Source organism: Acomys russatus, chromosome 10 (assembly GCF_903995435.1).
Source record: "Acomys russatus chromosome 10, mAcoRus1.1, whole genome shotgun sequence".
Lineage (NCBI taxonomy): Eukaryota > Metazoa > Chordata > Mammalia > Rodentia > Muridae > Acomys > Acomys russatus.
In genome coordinates this window covers 42,942,820-42,966,130 of record NC_067146.1, presented here as the reverse complement: position 1 = coordinate 42,966,130, position 23,311 = coordinate 42,942,820, and the positions used below count along the sequence as shown (strand labels likewise).

At 36.2% G+C, this 23,311-nt stretch overlaps 1 protein-coding gene across 1 annotated transcript in view; it reads right to left on the bottom strand.

Annotated features, from left to right (window-relative positions):
• Nucleotides 1-1,866: 1,866 nt before the first annotated feature.
• Sema3d (semaphorin 3D) overlaps nucleotides 1,867-23,311 on the bottom strand; it is a 193,209-nt gene continuing 171,764 nt past the window's right edge. Inside the window, exons 13-18 of the mRNA XM_051152072.1 lie at nucleotides 21,012-21,100; nucleotides 18,720-18,761; nucleotides 15,798-15,955; nucleotides 13,250-13,314; nucleotides 9,731-9,870; nucleotides 1,867-2,438 (exon numbers count right to left, since the gene is read on the bottom strand). Of these exons, the coding sequence (XP_051008029.1) occupies nucleotides 2,013-2,438; nucleotides 9,731-9,870; nucleotides 13,250-13,314; nucleotides 15,798-15,955; nucleotides 18,720-18,761; nucleotides 21,012-21,100 (920 nt within the window). The 3' untranslated portion in view covers nucleotides 1,867-2,012. The remainder of the gene's footprint in view (nucleotides 2,439-9,730; nucleotides 9,871-13,249; nucleotides 13,315-15,797; nucleotides 15,956-18,719; nucleotides 18,762-21,011; nucleotides 21,101-23,311) is intronic.

Sequence of the window (23,311 nt, the reverse complement as noted above, 5' to 3'; positions counted from 1 at the left end):
GATACTGCATAACTTGGAAATTATTTCAAAGTGGAACATGCCCCCATTGACATGTTTGCTCTGAGTTTGTAGTACTCACAGTAATCCAATAGGTAATCACTTTTGTGTGACAACTGATTAGTAGTCTAAGCATGACAAAGTGTTTGTATGCATTTCTTCTGGAAATGTAATGCATTCTGGTTTACTTATTAAAATTGTTCCTTCACTTTTACTTTTCCTTAGAATGAAACATCCACAAATATTCATTATTATAGGAGACCCACACATTTCAGTGTTATGCCTTTGTCATCAGTCCCCTGTACAAATTAAATGAATTTAAAATACCAATGCCGCTTTGAACAAAGAGATTGTTGGTCTCCTTAACACTGGTCTTTAATCACACAGGCTTCTCACAGCCTTCTTTCAAAACATGTAGAATGCGTGAGAAACAAGCAAGGTCTGTTGGTTCTCTAAAAAGCTGCATTCTTTGTGAGGAAGTGACTAATTGTTCATTTCACACTATAAAGGGCGTGAAAAGGCAAAACAGAGGACCGCGAAGGGCTTTGAGCTCTAGGAAGAAAGATGATTTCTGCAGAGACTGGCAGGAAAGCACTGTTCAGAGGGAAAGTTGAATCTGAAACATACTAACAAAATACAAATGGTATTTATGTTAATTCTGTGAGTTTGTTTTCTTTACAAGTGGCAGACTTACTTTTGAAACTGCTAAAGCAGTGCTGCTAGAAAGTTTATGTAGAGAAAAGGGTGTCAAAGAGTTAATTTAACCCTTCCCGTCATCAAAAATTTGCACTTATCCATTCATTTAACAAATATATATAGCCCCACTCCCGACCTTGGTCATCTACTTAATACACATCGCTATGTATTACATATTGCCTTCTATTTACTCAAATATAATCAAATAGAGAATGTAAATGCAAACAATATACAGAATATGATAAATATTTAGAAAAAAGAGAACAAAGAAATACATTGATTATAAATAAAATATTGCCATCCCATATTTTTCTTTTTACAAATTTTGCTTTCACTGGAACTTTTGCTAACAGTTTGTTATAATCTAAATTGTTTTTAACTGAAGCATTACAAGTTGGCAGATACTTATACTCCAGTCAAAAGAATTCCATTGCATTCTTTCTACTTTGTGGTTTTCTTTCTTTTCATAGCCATGTAAGTTTTTCTCAAAGCTGGAATTTATAGCTGTCCTTCTGTCTCCTAACAACTCCCATCTACAGATTAAGATACAGTGTACATCATGTCACTCTTACTACATTAAGATACTGTACCCATTTGTTAAAGCAGGACCTGTGCACTCTGTCCCTATAATGATTAGCATATATATGTTCTAGAACAGACGTTTGGACTTCAGATTCTGTCTGTGAACCTGTTTCTCTTGACCAATCACAAGGAATTTTGTTAGGATCATTGATAGCCTCTCACAAGCCATTACTAGATGTAGCCCGGAACATGAAAGAGGGAAACACACCTTTTAAAATTCCCATACCTGCCTCCAGATGTGGGCTGATGGCTCCTTGAGTAAGCTTCTGTTATCCTGTTAGGAACATAAGCTGTTTTACTTTGTGACCTTTCCTCCAACTCCTGCATAATCACCTGTTCTAGAGTGGAATGACTTAGCTCCCTTTAAGAACAAAGCCAACTGCATGGTAAAGTCCATGCTTAATGGATATGCTTGAGAATCAATCACCTTATTCAGTGGTACTGGTGTTCCTTTAGCTTGCTTATTTACATGACATTAAATTCAAAACATAAAACATTTACAAATGTAAGGCCCCAAATTTTAGGACAATTTGTGACTTTGCTGATACAGGTTTTGTTCTCAGAAAGCTGGTTCAGATGATGTTATATCTACCATAGACGGTCTTATTTAGCATATCATTCTGTGCCCCAGTGAGACATCATGGGAAGCAGGTATGAATTAGAATAAGGGATGTACCAAACAGAAGACAGTATTTTGCAAACAAGTAAATAATTCTCTCTTTAAATTAAATAGAAAACTATGTAGCCACGGCTCTAAGAAGCTCTTCCAGGTCTCTGGGATGTCGTCGATTCCGTTTCTTCTTCATTTCCTGCATGTGCTTCCACTTTGGGCCGCCCTTGTTGCGCTGTCTCCGCTTCTCCCTGTACCACATCTGTTCACAGTACTGGTCCAGGCTGAAGTTTGGGCTGCTAAGGATTTGGATGTAGTCTTTGTATCTCAAGCGTGACTCAGCCAATAGATCCTTGACCTGCCCCTCCTGGTGCTCTGCCCTCTGGGTATTTTCCATCTGTTCATTCTCAATGACATTCAGAGTCAGCTTCACCACGGTGTGGATGAAAGTGTGCTCCTGTGCTTTGCAGTAATACAACCCAGAATCCTTCTTCTGCAGACTTCGAATCAGTAGCCCGTAGTCCGTTTTGATGATCCTTTCATCGGGTTTCAACTGCAGGTTGGAAAAAAAAAATGTAGGTAATAAATTAGAAACAGAGAGCCACAAGAAAATGAAAACAGATCACGTAGTTTCACTTAGATGAACCTAAAAGATATACTCTTCATCTGTCTGTCATCAAACATAACATTGTCAGCCAGAGTTGAAGATGGTTGAACAAAATGAAGGAAAAGAAAAATAAAATCAGCTGAAGTAAAAGCCCTCCAAGCCATACCCTGATTTCTCTACATTCACATTTTATTTAAGTCAAATGAAACTTGGAATATATTTAGTTTTTCTCCGCACTGTAAAGGTAAGAAGGAAGCACTGTAGGAAACAATAAGGAAAACCAAAGCTATTAAGTGACCTGTACAGATATTTCAGATGGAGATCAATGGCCTAAGTTCACAGTTTCAAGGGAGACTATAAGAAATCCCTTACATAGAAGACTCAGTGTGTGTACTATTTATGACAGACCGGAGAACAATGGTATTGACTCTACTTTCTACTTATCACCAAATAAATGATCTAGAGGGTGTGGATAAGAAAGAGAAACTGTACCTGTGAATAGTGAATAGGAAAAACCAGGTGCTGTAACTGAGCAGGCCTGTGCTGAGAAAGCTAGCATCGTTTTTTTTTTTTTTTTTTTTTTTTTTTTTTTAACTTTTTTTATTCTTGTTACATCTCAATGTTTATCCCATCCCTTGTATCCTCCCATTCTTCCCTCCCTCCCCTTTTCCCCTTATTTCCCTCCCCTATGACTGTCTTTGAGGGGGACTACCTCCCCCTGTATATGCTCATAGGGTATCAAGTCTCTTCTTGGCAACCTGCTAGCATTGTTTAAAGCTAATTTCCCTATTAACATCAAGTTGTGCAAGTGATTCATTGGACTGTAGCATCTGTGGAAAGTTCTACCATAGCTTGGATCCTCTGTCTAACATTTTGGTGTGATTTCAAGCGGGAGAAGTCACGACGACTAAAACGAAGCTCCCTTGAAATGTGATGGTCAAGTCTTTGAAGCAGTGCAGTGAGAGACAACTCTAATGTTAAATTTGCCTGGCTCACAGATGGTGAGAATAATGAGCTGTCTTCAATGTTGTAGGGGCGTGTTTATCAACACGGGGGCCCTGCTTAGGTGTGGAGTGTTGTTGAATGGCTAAGCACGGAGTATAAGAATAAAACAACAACGACAACAACAAACAAAACATTGAAAGTTTCCCAGCTTTCTTATCCGTCCCTGAATTGTAGACTTCTAGTTATGGAAAGGAAAGAGACATAAAGACAGCTAAATTAAATTTATTCACAGTGTGTGGACTATACTCCACATATATATGAAAAGAATGTTGGGGGGAAACTCTCCCTTATTCTGGAAATATGAGAAAAAGGAAAGAAACATCTTTGGCTAGCAGCCCAGCTAACTAACAACTATATGGCAAACCACCCCCTGTGCCAGAGAAGTGCAGCTGGCGGGGAACCATTTGAGGCCAAAGGCAGGTCACAGCTCAGATCCACGGCTAATGAGACTGAATGGTCTCCAGACCTGCCTTACACACTGCCCTGAGTCACAACATCAGGCTTTTGCTTGTTTGCGACCTTTCCTTTGCCCATTTGGTGAGCTAACTGGATATGTTTTCTTTGCCCAGCAGATTGACTCTAAAAGCCATGACATCTTAAAATGCTATTATAATACAAACTAACCTCAAGTCATTTTACATTCTCAAAATATAGGACAGTGTTTCTCAACCTTCCTAATGCTGCTGTGATCCTTTAATGCTGTTTCTCTTCCTGTGGTGACCCCCAACCATAAAATTATTTTCCTTACTCCCAACTGTAATTGACTACTGTCATGAGCTGTAATGTAAATATTGAATATGCGGGCTAAGCATCTGAGAAATGATTCTCATCTGAGATATGATTCCTGTGAAAGGGTTGTTGGGGCGGGGGGCGTTCACACTGCTGAACAAAAATAGCAGTCATATATTTCACACAGAACATGCATGCTTTCCTTTTAAATGATTTTATTGTAATTGTTTAAAAATAATAAGTATAATAGATCTTAGATCTCAAAATGCTAGCTCTATAAACTTGGATGCTGATCTCTGATATCATTTTATAATTCATCTTCCCCAATATTTGTTGTAGAAGTTTTGCGTTGTAATATATAAACATGTTTTTGTTTTAATCCCAGGTGTGGGGTGGGGGGGATGGGCTTTAGTTTGTCCACAGCTGATAATTGTCTTCTGCGGGTGTGGTCTACGCCAGCTGGAGTTAGTTGCATTCTGAAGACTCTGATGGGTATAAAAAAGACAGCATGAAGGGAGAAGACAGCGGTTTGGAGGCTACTGACTGAGGACTACCTGCTGCATTAGCTGTTGACAGCTGGGGTAGGTACTGCCTCCAAAAGAACTTGATTACACTACATCCCCTGTTTCGCTCTTTCTAACTTTCTTTCTCTCTTACCAAGGGTTGGCGGGTTGGAATGGAGATAAAGGTATTTTACCCCAAATAAGTTTGGTTTGTGAAAAATCTAAGTCTACACATAAATATTCTCCCACCTATCAGTTTCTGCATAACACATGGTAGATTTAGAAGTTAACATGCGAAGTATCAGTGGCATTATAACTGCCATGTTGCTTGAGTTGTGATGCCCAAAAAGTTTTGGTTTTCCATGCAGTTCCTTCGCCAAAATTGATCTGAGGCCATCAGCATGACACCATACCTAGCTGCAATTCTCATTTGTCTCGTCATCTCACAGATCTCCCTGGGGTCTGTATCTTTCCATTGCTCAGGCTACATTCATGTGGCCCTAGACACAATTACAGTTCTGACTACGTGTTATTTTTCTTGTTTTCTTTAATCTTCCAACAGGAAGAAATGATGACGCTAGCTTCATGAGCACTCGACACCACCCCATCATGGCTTTGTCTTTCTCTTTCTGCATCCTGTTTATGTAGCTTTGTCCTGAGACCGATTTCCCTTGTCTCCTTCTCACGTTACCTCAGTCCCTATGGGACTATACATTTCATAAACACCTGGCATTTCACTACTAGCTAATGACTCTTCATCTTCCCTTTCTTCTGTAGAACACTTTATCTATTCTTTGGGTTTTTGACCAACAGTTATAAATTGTGCCTTAAAATTGTGTGAGCTACATGGATTGACCTAAGCTCTATTAGATTGTTTAATAAGTTTTTGTTTCTCTTTTGAAGGTTCAGAAGCACAAGGTTAATGCAGTGGAATCTTTACTAACACACATCATGAATCCACACACGTAGAAGATTCTTACAATTCATAAATGAAGATCTGTGTCCCAGAAATGAGGTAGTTGATTAGAAGTCTCCTGCTTTCCACTCTTTCTCTGTAATGCTTTTGTTTGGGGCTGGGATAAGACACAGTACCAGGCTACTTCATGCAGTGAAATGGCAGCGCACACAACTTAGAAAGTCTATCTCTTCTCCAAGACTTCATTGCTGGCTACTGATTCAAATTCACGGAATTGTCTCCATTCTAGAAGTGCTAAGCAAAAACTTCCCTAAATTTTAAGAACTCAAACCATTCTTCAACTGAAGTCAGCTATCCATTTCCCTAATGTGGGTGAGGGTTATGTGCTTGGTATTGTTAAGTGGAACTCTTCATTGAAAATCAGTCCATTTCTCATGGGAAGAGCAAAGAATGGTGATGGTCATTTAGATCTGAACAGCAGGTTAAGATGAGGGGTGCTTTAGTCTCCGACAAGAGCAGCTGGGAAGGCCTAAAATAGTCTTCAGGTCTTCGAAGAAACTACAACTTCAGGGATGCTCCATTCTCCAGAATATAGAAAATATTGCCAGAGGGAAATTAATATTAAATAAGGGAAAATACTCACAGAATGAAAAATAAGAAAGTCTATAAACCTATTGTAAAATGAGGGGTTGTGTTTAAATAAAATGCTGAATACTTTTCTAATTTAATATGGGAAGAAGAAAAAAATATTGTACAGAAAGTTTGTGTACATATTTTTAGTTTTTTTCCAATTATGCTTACATGGTACTACACAATAAAAATTTATTAAAATAACAGAAAATCAATAATTAATCATTTATAGGCAAAAAGCAAAAGGAAAAATAGTGCTAATGCAACTGGTTCAATCTTTTAAGAAATAAAATTTATACATAAAGAACTGTTAGAATAAACTTTTACCTTTGAATAAATGTAAATCTTTAAACAGAAGGAATAAGTATAAAAAAAACCTGGAAAAACATATTGATGCTTATTGCGGAAGAAGTTTCTAAGCAGGATAGTTTGAATATTATGCACTTATAAGTAAGAAGCTTTGCCTATATCAAATGTAACACTTTTGTAGAAAAATTAAAAACTGTTAGAAAGAAAAGATATATAATTAATAGTTACATGTAATGTTTTAATATTGAAATATTGATTTCTGTACTGTATAAATGGCCTGAGGAAAATATTTTTAGGTGAAGAAACTAGTACCTCCCTAAACAATGTACACATAAGACACTTCACAGAAAATTAAGGAAAATCCACAGCAAAGAAACATGAGGATATTTGCTTACAAGTCCTATTATTAAACACAATGTACTGTTTTTCAAATTGCGAAAGGTTTCTTAAGTTGCGTATATGCTCTGTTTCTGTTAGGTGCATGTGACTTTCTGGTGATTTTGATGGACAAGGAGCATAATGTCCGGTGTCTCCGACTTCTTTAGATTTTTTGGACTTTGTACTACCTAAATACATATTTAGATATAAACACTTAAATATGAATGGATCCTTTTATTATCAGAAAACATGAGCAATTTAAAGAGCTTCTCTTTAACTGTGGGTTGTGTGTGGATGAAAGAGAGGTAACACCATGGTGTTTAGGCTAACAGGAAGAAGCAGAAAAAGGCTCCAAGGGTAATGTTGAGTACTGGAACTGAATAAACCAAACTATCACTCATGCCTATCTTCACTAAGTGGTCTCCTGGTTCTTTGTGTGTTATTCCAAGTTTAAACCCGTTTATTTGCTTTCATAACAAAAAAGAACAAAAGGGAAACAGAGACCTACAGATGGAAAATGCAGATACTTGAAAATGTTTTAAAAACATTAAACTCCACTAAGAAAAAACAGTATGGCAAACAGCATGAAGGATGGCTCCTTTTCTCCATTAAAACTACCCCAAAGTTCAACAGAAGCTCAGGGACTGCCCATTAACTTGCTAGCTACAGCCTAATCGCCATCAGTTCCAAGACCAGCCTTTTAAGAACGTCAGCAGATAACTGACTCATGACCTCCGCAGTGGCACCCAACTGTGATGGGGCTCAGTGAGGAAATCGGCTCCTCTTGGCACAGCATAACCTGGTGACAGCATCTGTAGCCCAGGAGATCATGGTCCATCCCTGGGGCTTTTTATGAGAAGAGGAAATAGTCCAAGCCTCGACCTTATGCATGAGGCACAAAAGGCATCCTGCAGGGCAACATACTTCAAGTGCAGCAGGGATATTGCTTTGTTCCTCAACTCAGGAAGCATTGCTGAGGGTCCTGGACAAGGGGAAACTAACTGCCCATTTGCAAAAACAGATGAAAATACCAGTTGAAACATTACAGGGAACATACTTTTCATCAAAATTCAATATATGGTATTTCTGCTCCATTGAAATTCATGGAGCATGGTACCATCAAGATATGTGATACAGTACTGGAAGGTACATTAAAATAATGCACAGATATTTCAGAGAAATTAAGGAGGTAGTCCACCAAAGGCAAATACAGGCATCTACAACTGGTATAATACCTCAAGTGTTTCATTCTAAATGTCAGATTTAAATTGCTATGCAGGACAAATAACTTTCTAAATAATTACATTTAATAGAAAGAGAAAAATCACACCCCAGTAGCTATAAAATCTAAAACTTGTTTCAACTCATGTAAAATTAATATATGAAAATGTAACTAAATTGAATATGTATCTTAAGTAGACAGCTTTTAATATTTTAGATAAAGTAAGATAAAGTAAAAGGAGCTAATATTTTGCAGTGGAATAATCATTACTCTATCAGATACAGTTCAAAATATAATAGAAAAATAGGACAGAATCAATATGAATATTGTGTATATCATCTATATTATGTTAGAACTTATGAGTAATGATACCAAATTTCATTGATATATAACCTTATAGTGAATATAGTCAACGGACATATGTAAATTTCCAGTTTTATGTATTTAAGTATTAAACTTCTGTCAACAGAGAGAAAAGTAATGTTTATTCTTTTATTTTTCTGTTAATGTTTTTAACACAGACTTGTGATTAAAATATGTTATAAATATTTAACGACATAAACAAGTCATATTCAATAGGGCCTCCAGAGCAACATTCGACTCAGAAAACATCTATTCTGAATTTCACACTCAGTTTTTTACTTACCACATTGATTTTAATGTAATATGTGAACTGTACATTCTATGAAAATATCACTAGAATCATTTTTTTAAATTCATATTTGTTTGGGCCTGGATGTATGCTGTGCCTTAGACGTCAGAAGAGGGCATCAAGTCCCTTGTAACATGAGTTTCAGCTAGTTACACCCAATGAGGTTGCTGCGAAGTGAATCTGGGCCCTATAGAAGAGTTAGCCAGTTCTCTTACTCACTGAACCAGCTCCGGCTCCACACTGACTTCTTATTTGTTCTTAAATAGTAAATATAACTACAATCATATCTACAATTATCTTTTGCTTCATAATATTGAGTGTCTAAGACTGCATAAAGCAATCTTACTACATTCTATAACATATATGATATATGTCATAAAATGTTTATAACATTTCAATCTCAAGTTTATCTTAAGAAAACTAACAGAAAAATAAATGAATAAACATTGCTTTTCTTTCTGTTGACTTAAGACTTAACACATAAATACATAAAATGGAAAAATCTGTATATCTAAAAATACTTATACAGTTGTTCCTATGATACAATATATGGGAATATATATTTCTGAAAACTCAGCACATTTCATTTGTAGATGAAACTAAATTAGATTAAACTCAATTTTAGCTAAAATTTAGAGATGTTACTATGGTTATGAAAATGTTGTTTCTCATCTTCAGTTAGAAATCGTCTTGAAATGTCTTAAGGAATAAAACTTCGAAAGAAAAATAATATGAATATTTTTAAAAATTATATATCAATGCTACATTTACATTAAATTGGCCTGTCCTTATCCCCAAACAACTGCAACCTGTGTTGTTAAAAGATTGTGTATCTTTCATAACCAATGGCTTGAATTCAGACTGACAGCAGCATCCTTGCTGATGATAGCTTACCTCCTCCCGATGCTCCTCTCCTGGACGCTGGATGTACCACTCAACAGAGGCTTGTTGGGATTTAGGTATACATTCCAAAAAGGTTGAATTAAATTCAATTCCGAAAATCACCTTTTCATCAGCTGTTTCATGACTAATGCCTAGAAAGCAAACAGAACATCGGAGATTAACCTTGACCTTATTTTAAAAGCAATGGAAAATAGACTGATTCAGAACAGATGCCCTCAGGGAAGAGCCATACACATTATTAAAAAGAAAGCAAATTCATGCATAATACTGTTACCTGAGAGTCAAACAATGTTCAACAGAGTGATGTTAGAACTATATCTGTATTACCCTTTTAATTTTTAATTGCCATATTATAGTTATTTTAAAGAAATGACAATTTACAAAATGTAACCCTTAACATTGTGTCTCTTAATAAATTTTGTCTTTTAATGTCATATCCTATTCTTAAGGTCAAATCACATTCCATTAGTTCTGGAAGAGTAATTTGTTTACATGTGTGTGTGTGTGTGTGCAAAATATGGAACATATTATGTATAATATTATATAATAATATTTATTTATAATATATTTAGTATATATAATTAAAAATAAACTTTAAAAATTCCATCCAGAGTACTAAAAACTGGGTTCCATGTGGAAAATAAAATTTGTAGCTCAAATTATTCGAGGAAAAATAATGATGAACTGCACAGCCTACCTCAAACACGCACTTTGTCATGATGTATTCAGATATTCAATTCTACAGATGAACCAACTTAGTATTTTAGGCATCAGCAAAAGACTAAGACTTATGGAACCTAGGGGAATCCCAGAGGAAACCACACAAAACAGACCATCAGAGAGATATGGGAGAGAGAGAGAGAGAGAGAGAGAGAGAGGAAGAAAATTTTTCACATAGGGTGGGTCGGAAGGTCTCTCTGAGGAACTGTTATAGTGGTATACAGTGAACGAATATGAAAGTGGAGCTGTGTGAGCTCTTGAGAGAGCAGGAGGTGATTGGTCCTCATTAAAAGTAGAGAGCCAGTGAGAGAACGGGGAAGCATTAGGGGAGGGAGGTTTACAAATGGACTGGCACAAGAGGGACTATCAGGGTCTTAGAAGCCAGGGGAAAGCTGTGAATTTTCCACTCATTATCTAAGAAGTTGGTGAAATGTTTCTGTTATGGCAGCGCCATAATCTAATTGTAGTTTTTTCAAAAGATTCTGGATGTTGAGTTGATTACAGACTGGGGAGGAACCAGGGTGGCAGCAGAGTCATTGGAAAACAGGCTACTGATGAGGAACCGCAGCTTCATTGTCACTGACTGGCAATAAGAGTTAAGCTTTAGAGTCAGAGGACTATCCACAAGGGTTTGCTAGAATGTGAAAAAGCGGCACCGGTAAGATGGCCAGCTGATTTTCAACTCAGCTCAGTGAGTGATGGTGTTAATATGAGACAGTTTGCAGAGCATGAGAACAAAAATTCATTCCCAGTCATTCACTGTGGATACTAACGGGCATTCAAGGGCATTTTTTTTTTTTTTTTTTTTTTTTTTTTTTTTTTTTTGAGTACGAACGCAGACAAGTATGCTAACAGGAAGGAAAGTTAACTGTGAGTTTGAGAGTCAAGTAATATCTATTCCTATGCTAAGGGAAACAGACAAGCAAACAAGCATAGAATGAGAAAGTGGCTTGCGGTGCTCCCACGCTGTCAGGAAGTTGAGAAACCATAGAAAGTGCAGTCCGCAAGATGAGAGGTCCGCCAGAAAGGCGCAGCACCACAGCGGTGTCAGTGTGCCGAATTCCAGCTCTCTGAGCACTAGTCCTGTCTCTTGGCTTTCTGATGTGGATTTCCAACCACTACTAACTCAAGCTAACAAGGAAGTAGAGGCAGCTCACAAAACTTCCTAACTGGTAAGCATCAGTGTTTCAAAGAGAAAGAGCTGCACATTGTTTAAAAGTTGAAACTGAGGATTTGCAATGGAAGAATTTGCCAGTGACCTCAACAGCAGTGGAATTTAAAGAGGTCTTGTGCAATGGTTTATAGCAGAAAAGGGACATGGGGAAAGGGAGGCAATTACTGCAAGTGCCTAAGGGATGACAGTTCTTTGTTCATTCTCTTTGCGCCACTTGTCATCATGTGACACAGTATTTATTTTTCCTGCCTTATGTTTGTACTTTACCATAACACACACTTGAATATAGAGTCTGGGGATACACAGATAGTATTCTGTTCGTTAGCATATCCTCAATACTCAAAGCGGCTCCTGAGATATCTTTTTATTTATACAAGTCAAGAATTGAATTCATAGAATTCAATGGTGTTCGCTGAACAATGGACATAAGAGCAAGTCATTTCCACATTAGAATAAGGAGATATGCACCCTATTTTATACCAGAACTTTCTTTGCAGAAGGATGAACTTATGAGTTAAAAACTCTGCTGTGTTTTCCAATGAAGAAGTGGCTACTGGATCATCAGTTATAAACTATGAAGAGGTCATTTTGGGTCAGTAACAAGATGATGAAAGAATCTTTCCCCACCCTGGGCAGGACTGTGTGTGTGTGTGTGTGTGTGTGTGTGTGTGTAATCTCGGCACTTAGGAGTCAGAAAAGGGGAATCTCTGTGAGATAAAAATCAGGCTGGTTTACATAGCTAATCAAGTGCCAGGGCAGCATGCCAGGCTACATAGTGAAACCCTGTCTCACAATAAATAAAAAGAATCAAAACCAAACCAAATGAAAACACCACCAAGGTGGGGATTTGAAAGTGAAAGGCCACAAGTAAAAATTGGAAGTTGTCTATTGTTTTTAGATTAACTTTTTCCCATGTTTTAACTCACTCACTGAACCTTATCTCCACAAAGCTACTTCCCTACTCATATTTTCAATACCTTCTGTTTTGTGAACCTTTTCTTCTGAATAATATAGCCTCTAGCAATGTCTCCTTCTATATTACTAATTATACCCTATGACATCTCCGCCAAAGGGCATAAGCACTCTAAGGAATTTCTTTGTCTCACAGTATACTAAGATCAATTAAATGCATATGGATTTCACTCAATGCACATTTACTCCTTGAATGTATACAAGATAAATGAACATAAACAAAATACAGACTACCTAAAACTTTTTTTCTAATAAGTACCAACATTTTTATCAGACCCTTCTGGGAGGTCTTCGAGTTTACTCAGGATGCTCAAAAAATCGGGGCTAAATCCTTGTTTGCCTCTAACAGATTCTTCAAACTTTACAAGGATGAATAAGGCACTAAAGAAGAAACATGCTATGGGCACAGGAATTTAAAAGACATATGAAACAAATCATGATTTAGCAAAAGATTATTCAGTTAGGCAAGTAGACAAGGAATTGGTTTATGCAACTCCTGTTGCTTTTCCAGAATTTAAGCATTACACAGAATGAGACAGTCATATATATGGTTGTTTAGATTCATATAGTAATTGTAAAAAGACACAGGAAGACCAGGCTTATCATTTTAAGTGGTAAGAAATGTGTACCAAGCCCATACTTACTATCTTCTACGTCCCAGCACTGAGTGATTGGGTCCCCGTACTTTACATCCTGGCGTCTAGCTCGCCTACAAAAAGAAGATTAAGCTAATCAGATCTTCAAAAATAATTGGAATATAGAAGGGCTGTGTCTCAAGTTAACACTGGCAGATGCAAACTATACTTGTGTTACTGTACAAGATAAATGCAGGTCTGCGTCCCTATCAATCAAACATTAATTTAAATTCTTGTGGTAGAAAAGTTCCAACACAATAAAACCCTGTTTTGCATTAAGATGTTCAGAATTCCTTTTAACTACCGACCTTTTTTTCTAACTTGACAAATTATTCAACAGAACAGGTTGGACATAACTAGGACCCAGCTTTATATACAAGACATGAAAATAACACTTCTTCCCGTCTTGCCTGTCCAAATCATAAAATAAAAAAGTGTTCCAAGGAGTAGGAATATACATATAAACACAGGAATAAATACTAGGCTTACTATATTATACATTTCATTCAATCAATTAGGTACAGCCAGAAACAGAACTACAAGTCCTGAATGGCATACATGCAGACATATTTTTCCTAAGAAAAATTGGTATCATATTTTCAAAAAATGATGGTTTTCTACTCAAAGTATGTCTTAAACTTTAATGTAGTTTCATTGGATTTGTCTATTTTTAATGTTAAAGAAAAGGTATTTTAATACCCACATAAAAGCCTAATGGCTGTACATATTAACTTGCTATTATATTATATTCTGATAACAGTACATATAATTGTAGGATGCTGAACTTGAGTTAAATGCATTTATCTCTCTAAATATTTTTTTTGAAAGAAGCACATTCAAAATTCCTTCTGGTTTGTTTGAACTGTCCATTATAGTGCTATTAACTGTAGTCTACACTGCCATAGCCCACCAGGATTTCTTATTCCTTTCTGATGGTTTTGTTAGGTCCTGTAGATCCCTCCTTCCCTAATCCTCTGTGCAGGCCATGCTGGCAGTTCAGAGATCAGAGACCAGCAGTAAACTTTCTCAGATGCTCAAGGTGCTCCCCAGGGCCAGAGTTGACCAGATGACAACCTTGAAAGAGAGTCATCCATTGTACACATCTGTAATCTCAGATGGACATTATGTTAGGTAAGGGAACAGATCACAGTGGCATGTCTGTAAGATCAGAGATACAGTCTTGGGAAATACAAGAAGAAAAAAATTATGACGCTATAAGGTACATAAGGTCATGAATGTTTTTAAATCTTGGCTTCTTCAGAAACTGGATCAATTAATCAAAGAGAACATTTATTGCCAAGTAATGAGCACTCTGGCTTTTCAGCTTCTAAAAAGGAATTCCCCAAAGACTCACTAAGATGAGCGTATTCTGGGCAGAAAGTGTAACAAAGTGTTGGCAACTTTTAATTTTTAATAAGCATATTTACCCACTTACGTTTAATTTAGGGACTTGAAAGAATACAAAGTATGTTTCAGTTTAAACCAATATTTGCAGATGTACAGTAAGTACCTTAATCTTTGAGTCCTAATATTTAGAATTTGACAAATCAGTGAAATATTTACATAAAATAAATGTCCATGTGGTAGTGAAACAAATACGTGCACGCCATTTAGAGCATCAAACACACAAAAACATAAGAAAAATAACATAAAAAGGAAATTAATCAAAAGCACACATAATTTGTTGACATTTTATCTAGAAGAACACATATTTTGAATAACACCTTATAAAATAGTTACTAATATATACATACAAACTAATGATGGTAAAATATTCATGTAACATGGGTATTATTGGTAAGCATTCATGTTATTTCTAATTAGTTTGCTATTAAAAATAGTATCAAACTGTTTATCTTACAACTCTGGGTAACTTTTACTTGTGTGTGTAGAATAAAACAATGCTTGAGTGTTCCTGACCATTTCCAGGTATTTGTAAAATAAAAAGGTACAAATGTTAATGACATAGTTTGTTGTTGAAGATTATGTGAGTGATAGAGAGAGAAAAATTATAATTATTAGAGTAAATATAAAGTTGAACCAAGTCACTAGATGTATTGTGGGCTATTTCTGCACTTCTACCAACATGTATATTTATAAATGGCTTACAAAACAATAAATGTGAATATGTGCATATTTAGAAAGTTAGAAGAAATGTAGTTAATAAGAACAATTTCTGGAGGTAGACAGAATGCCATTATGTAGCTCAAGCTATTCAGAAACTCATGGCAGTCATGTTGTCTCAGTCTCCTGAGTTGTGGTATTACAGGGATAAACTACCATGGATGATGTTAAGATGAAATTTAATGGTATTTTACATCAATGGAAGAAAATACTGTACTAAACTTACCAGATTTATAAAAATCCACATTGCACAATTTCAGAGAATCTGATACATCTTCACAACGTTAATTTAATAAAAACTGATTGGGCCTTTTAATTACAATATTTCTCCCACATATCAATGGTGTTTTGTTTTGTTTTGTTTTTAACTTAAACTACAAGACAAAGCCTTCTTGTAGGAAATTCATCATGGCAGAGGGAGGTATGGCCTGACCTTTTGGAAGTGGGTGCATATCTAGAGCAAGCATTTCCATCCCAAGCACAGTAAGGGTCTCTGGCCAGACAGCAATCAGCACAGGCTTTCCCGTAAGTGTCACATCTGTGCAAGGAGAGCTGAACCAATCCATCCCAGGAACCAACGTACAACTGTTGCTGAAAATCAAGAAGAACGGAGTCAGCAGTGTTGCTCACCTTAGTCTTGAGAACCACTTTCAGAAATATGGCAGGATAGCTCTAAATCTGTTGGCAGGTATCCTACTACCTGTAAACACTTGTGCAGAATGTGAGGAAGAGTAAGACAGCTCAAGGTCTTCTACCCTAGCCAGACACCATTTTGAATATGTTGGTACTGAAATGGGCAATATTCTAGAAAGCTAACATAGGTTTGCCAGTAACTTAAGAAGGTCAAAAACCAGCTGCTAGAATGTAGAATTGTGATGTCAGAACCTTTCTTAATTATAGAAGTTATAATCTGGAAGCTTCTAGCAAGCACAGACACTACAGGTAATATTGATGGTATTATGCCTCTGCCATGCCTCTCAACACAAGATCTGACTAAAAGAGACTCCGGACATTGTCTATTTTTAAGTAGCTATTTCATTTTGGTAATGATGAACTAATCCTAAAAAAAAAAAAAAAAAAAAAAAAAAAATGGATTAAAATTGGGAAGGTTGAATATTTGTTATCTCTGTGTGAACATCACGAAGTAGAATTGAACAATTCCACGCTGCAGGATACTGGAAACATACTGAATAAATGACACTTTGAAAGTCAGTTCTGAAATTCCTGCAATACTCCCCATACGCATTCATTTGTGTGTCACAGCAGAGGTCATGAGAAGGAAGAGTAAGCCAGCATGTGCTTTTAAATAACTTGTGATCAACTCTGGGGGACCAAGCTAAGCTTTTAATAAAGGAGGGACCTCACAGAAAGAGAAACATGGCATAAAAAGCACAGGGGTTCTCGACTTATAAAAACTGACCTTATACTTTATTATCTGTTATGTTCTGTTAAGGCTTTCATATCACTAACCACAATGAATCCTGTTATCTGTTTTTCCACAGTTCTCTGAAGTGCTTATTTTCATCAAAATTATACATTACTTTCCATCCATGCAACTCTAATCTGTCTCCACCTGCTTCCCACTGCAGAGGCCATCGCTTTGGTTTGTGTCATTGCTTTCTTAGAGTGTTTGCAAGAGTTCTATTTCCTCTGATGCCAGCCTTTCCGCATGACCCTCACCTCAGCAGAGGATCCACTCCATCCATCTTCCACAGACAGATCTTTATAAAATGATTGTCTTATCGTGACATTTCCCTGCCTAAAACCTGTAAGGATTTTGTCCTTAAATTGTTAAACATCATGGAGGACAGGTAGAGTCTAACATACCCGGACTGGCCTCTCCAAAGTTATTTTGAACTTCCTTTTACCCTCCACACACATATGTTTGGGGTCAAATTTTATACACACTTAATAGAAACCGGTGTAGATTCTTATTTTTCATTCTATGCTTCTGTTTATTTATCCGGTTCATTATAACAGCATTCGTGACTCAGTTTGTCCATGTCTTTCTTTATGACCCTTCTACTGATCTTTTTGGCTTCTTTTCTATGTACTTCTGTCCTTTGTTTTTGTGGCATATGCTTTAGTTATTACTCTCCATTGTTGGTATGCTTCTTCCTCTGTCAGCTTTGCCCAGGGCTTCCAGAATGGAAATGAATGCTACTCCAATCATGCCTATCTATATCTCCAAAGGACAATAGCAGGGATTAGAGTAATAAATGTTATTTAATGAGCAAATCATTGACAAAGACCACAGAAGGAAGCTAACTTAGAATTTCTTCTACTAACTGGGCTACCAGGCTTGATTGTAGCAATGCTTTAATGTAGATACTATATTATCAAATGACACTCTTTAATCTTCAGGGTATGTAGTGAAACGAAATGGTAGGTCTAAATCTAGGCAATTGAGATGTTGATTATAACACCAGGGAAATCATATGATGTGTGTGTGTGTGTGTGTGTGTGTGTGTGTGTGTGTGTGTGTATATATATATATATATATATATATATATATGATTAATAAAATTGGCTACCATTAACACATTGTTTTCTTAAAACATTGGCATATAGCATTATATTTAAACTGGAAGCAGGTTGAGGATATATCAATGACAGAAGAGATAAAGTTCTTGTCTAGTATTTGCAAGGGCCTAGGGTAAAACTCCAGCACTGAAAACAAACAAACAAACAAACTAACAAACAAAGGAAGAGCTTTTGCTCAAACCTATCAGCAAACACAGCACTCAGGAGGTGATATGAAATTAAAAAGAATGTGAGCTCTGGACCAGGATGAAGTACGTATTTTCACCCCAGAAGAACTTATTAGCTGACCTAGTATGTGGAAAACCCTGGGTTCAATCCCAAGTATCACTAATTAAATAGAATAAAATTAAACTCATAAGAAACAGGAAGCTTTCGAGATTTGTTGTTGAGAGAATTGATCTTGAGAGTTAGTTATTGAGTAGGGTGGGAGGGTGACACTTCAATGTTATGTAACAGAGTTCATATTTGAAATCAATGATTCATGAATTAAAAATCCTTCCTGATATCCGCGACTGGCATCGTAAATATATATCTTACGCCTTGAGCAGAAATACAAGCTCAGGAGAGCAGACATCCACTCATTTCCCTGGAGCCAAAGTAAGGGAGCACACACTATTTAATTTCCAGTCTGCTAAGGCAAGGTTGAAACTATGACTTCTAATCAATAGGAGGAGAAACAAGCAGCCTCAACTTTTTGCATCGCTAATGACTTAACTCCCAGTCTCCAGTTTCAATAGATTCTGCAAATGCACTTTGACTTAGAGAACTTCAGGCTTCTGAAGTTAATGGTTAAACAAAAAGTAGAAAGTACCTGCTTCAAGGACAACTCCATGTTCAAGATGGCTGTTGGGTGCTGCAAACAGAAGCAAAATATCAGTGAAAGCCATTCACAGCTTTATATTAATCAGTATGTTGTTTTAGCTATTACTAAACATGGCTGTTCAGACTCTCCATGAGAGGAGAAAATGACCTTATTGCTTATTATTTTCCTGTTGTGGGTATTAATTCTACATTACTAGATATGATGAAATGCTTAAGGCAGTATATCAGAGAGAAACTAACCTCATGAGAAAATGCCACGTTGAAAACGCACTTTAGTTATTCACAAGTTCTCACCTTGTTCTAAATCTGCTTATCGTGACCGCTAGTATATAATTCACACTAGTGCTGACAAGAATATCTCCATAATTATTTATTGCTCTGTTCTGATCTATCTAACATCGAAGATTTAAAACATGTTTAAGTAACAGGGTTTTGGAGTTATAGTTCTGTTTGTCGATTATAATAATCCTTATGTGACTCTGCATGATATCAAGGTGTGCAATTTCATGATACGGGTCAGATTTTATTTCTAAAGAAACCATAGGCATGAATATAAAATCAACTGAACATAAAAATCAGGGCATATAAAAAAGATACCTTACAATTCTATTATCTATTTAGTACTTATTTGTTTACTGCTTTTATGTACTGATTGACAGAGATTTAAGAATATCTATGAAAGAAAAAAACAAAGTTAAAAAAGTTAGTTTCTTTTTTTTAAAAGGTTATTCCAATTCCAATAATCTTTTGTTGTTCTTATTTTTAAAGACATGGCCATGCCCATCAAATTAAGTTTGGGTGTTTTTGTTTTGTTTTGTTTTTTATTGCATTTTTCCTCAATAAAGTTGTTAAAGAAGGAAAGGAAACATAGGTGGACAAGAGAATTTAAAGGTGAGGAGAGAGGACAAAGGGAAGAAAGGAGAAAGGCAGAGGAGAGAAGAAAATGAAGACAAGAGGAGAAAAGCAGAGACAAGAGGAAAGAAGAAAAGAAATCTAGTTATGTAACTCACTGGTGAGTTGTTTGCATGTGAGAGGACACAGGTTTCATCTCCAGCATAAAGGAAAGAAAGAAATGGATGGAGGGAGGGAGAGGGAGGGAGGGAGGGAGGGAAATGGATGAATGGGTAGGTGGATGGATGAAGGAATGGGTGGATGGGGGGGATGAGAGGAGGTTAAGAAGAGAAGAACAGGAACCATAAGCAACTGAGATAACAGTTCCTGAGATAACAGTGAATCTTTGACTCTAGCCAAGTCCCACAGCAGAAGATTAGTTCTCATGCACTATGTGTGTGATAGAAAGTCTTTATGCCTCTGCTTCCTTCACCGGTATGTTTAGCATCCAGTTTTCCCTTAGGAGCCACCCTAGGTTTTGTTTTGGTAGAGGCCAGATAGCAGGCCTTGTTCTAGTTAACTTCTTGACCACTATTATCATCACAAGGTAAACAGGAGCCTGCAACCCCCAGCATGATAATTAACTTTAGCCCTTCACAGTGGAGGACTTCACTCTCTGCAGGCAATCAATGTTTACAGAGAAACAGTTTTTAATAAACATTTTTAACGAAACAAAAACATATTTTCTAAGAAATGCAGCCATATTTCTTATTTTTCAGGAAATAACTCTAAATACCACAGAGTAGTTACAAAACAATGCCACACTAAATATGTATTTATTGTTAAAAGCAGAACTTAAAAACAAAAAAACTCTTCCTCCAGGCCTATAACTCTCTTTGAGAGGTGAAAGAATTGTATGCATAACTTGCAATCACTAAGTCATTTTTTCTTATTCTCCCTCTGTCTCTGTCTGTCTGTCTGTCTGTCTGTCTGTCTGTCTGTCTCTCTCTCTCTCTCTCTCTCTCTCTCTCTCTCTCTCTCTCTCTCTCTTTCTCTCTCTCATTATAGTAAACTGGGGCTCCTACACATGGTTCATAAACATTTCCAGGTTTTTTTTCAGATTTATTTGCAAAGTACCATTCATAAAGTAAAAAGGCATCTGTATAGTAAGAGACCCCAGACTTTTATTCAGTGTGGCAATTTGACTGACTATATTCTTGAAGAATGCAGTGAGGAGAGGCAGTTCGGCAGCTTCTGTCTGTGGTATTCAGCAGAGGAAGTGAGTGCCTTTCCCACTTGCACATGACCTGTTCCAATGCTTAGGCTAGAAAAACAGCTGAAGTTTGCTCCAAAGGCTTCTCCAGGAAAAACAGGGAAAAGACAAAAGAGACCAGTGAAAAGCACTGAGCAGTCATCTCACCCTCTGCTGGAGCCCTGGGACCCTTCTCACCTTGAATACCTGAAGCTCCTCCAGTACCACCTCTTCCATATTCCATTTCTCCTTGGAAATGCTGACAACTTTGAGGACTGTTCCAATGTCTGAAATAAAAACACGGACCCATAACCCACCATTTCTACTTCAATATTTAGTTGAATGCGTATTCCTAGAAATCTCAAATGTTCTGCTTGCTTTTTCTTCTAGATCCTTTCTAAGGAATCTGTCTAAATAAAATAGTGAGAAATGAAGATATGTATATGAAGAAATGTATATGATAATGCCTTTCAAAAGCAGATACTTATAGAGATTAAAAGCTAATATCACATTATACTTGTAACTACATATATATGACTAATTTAAAAATTAGTTGAAATAACAGAGGAGAAACAAAGCTTTTACTCATTAAACTATGTTAAGAAAAAAATATATATATTTTTCACTGCCATAAGATTTATTTAGTAATTATATGTAATGTATGATAAGTAGTAAGAAAATAAGATATATAGTCTTTTAAAAATGTTAACAAAGGTACGAGAAAACACTGGAAATGTTTCCATGAGAAAAGTAACTCTAAGCTCTTCACATACAAAATGCGTTCAGAAAAATTTGTAATGAGGTAAAAAATAAAGTTTACTCAAGCTATTTCAATTTAAACTTAAAACAAAATACAAGTTTAATAATATATAACAAAACAGTGTTTTGTATACTAATTAAATATAATGAATGCAGTGTGACTGTGTAGTATAGAAGTGTAGAAAGATAATCAAAACTACACAAGGAAAAATCAAAATGCAGTTGTTACTTTACAATTAGTCCACTGAAAAGAGGTTTTTATGCTTCTGAGCAGTGGGGCTGGAAAATAGGGACATATAGAATACCTCTATATGTAGAAAATTGCCTAGATTATTTAAATTTTTTAAATGACTCTAGGATGCTCAAAACTACTAAATACATTTTTACAATTAAAAAAATTGACTTTTAAAATGATCATCATATTTTTCTCAGGAAAGGTTAGGTAGTACCCCCTAGTGGCTGAGGTTATGGTAGTGAACTGTTAGGGACCTAAGAATGAGCTTTTCTGGACAATGAAAATTAAATTTAGCTCATGAGAATTAAAAGCTGACTAATTAAAGTTCTGACCCTTAAGTAGTCATCTCTGTAGTCTCAAAAATGGAACATCCCTTAGATTATCTGGGTTTTGCACTTGTCATCTGTAATGGCAGATATCAGGCCCAATAGCTGTCAGCCAAAGACCCTAGGAGTTGTGATACAGTCGTTCTCATAATAAGCCTAATATTGTTGAACCATTGTAGTACTTGAGATGTAAATAATTCTAAAATCATTTCACATTCTTAAGAACCTGTCCCAATAAAATATCTAGTATTTAAAACTCATTAATTTCTACTACAGAAATGCCCAGTTCATGTAGGAGAAAATATTGAGGGTGTATGCTGTTTTTACTGCCACTAGAACAATGTTATTACATAACAATTTTTGTAATTTTGTGAATCGCCAAATAAGCGATATTTTCTATGTAAAGTGTATGTGTATATATGTACATAAAAATGTTTGCATATATATGTGTCTGTATATGCATATATATTTCTGATCATTTATTAGCACAGAATATACAATTTTGGAAATCATTGGTAAGGTATTAACTGATATTTATTTGTTATATATATGTATATATATCAGCAGATAGATTAGATAGATGGATAGACAGTCAGACAGACAGACAGACAGATAGACAGACAGATAAAAAGTTCTTATGTATTCCTTAGGGAGGTCTTGGGCTTGTGATCCTCTTCTTTAGCATTACAAATGCTGAGATTATGGCATTCACTACCACACCTGGCTAAAAACATGTTATTTTACATTTTATGATTACAACGTTGACAAGTAATAAATGAAATGGCACGAATTACAGGAATAAAGATGCACAAAATTAATTTTAATCTATAAAATTCATGAAAAGAAAGCAAACTTTCAAAAAAATTTCATTTGAAAGTATTTACAAGTAGTACTTAATGATTCCAAAAACTGCCTTTAGGCCATCACGTCCCTGCTTTCCACAGTCTGGTGAAAGGGGAGCATTGTGGTAGAATTTACCAAGCACCCTGTGGTGTGAGCAGAAGGTGAACATGGAGACATGACTTCACTTTATTTACCTTTAGTCCTCAGTGGTTAGACAGACCTTTTTTTTGAGCAACTAATCCAGAATAGTGCCAAAAACATTATTTACAATACATGTATTTTAAAATTTCAGTGTGGATGGCAGGCATTGCTGGTCATCATTTAAAAGCACAGGC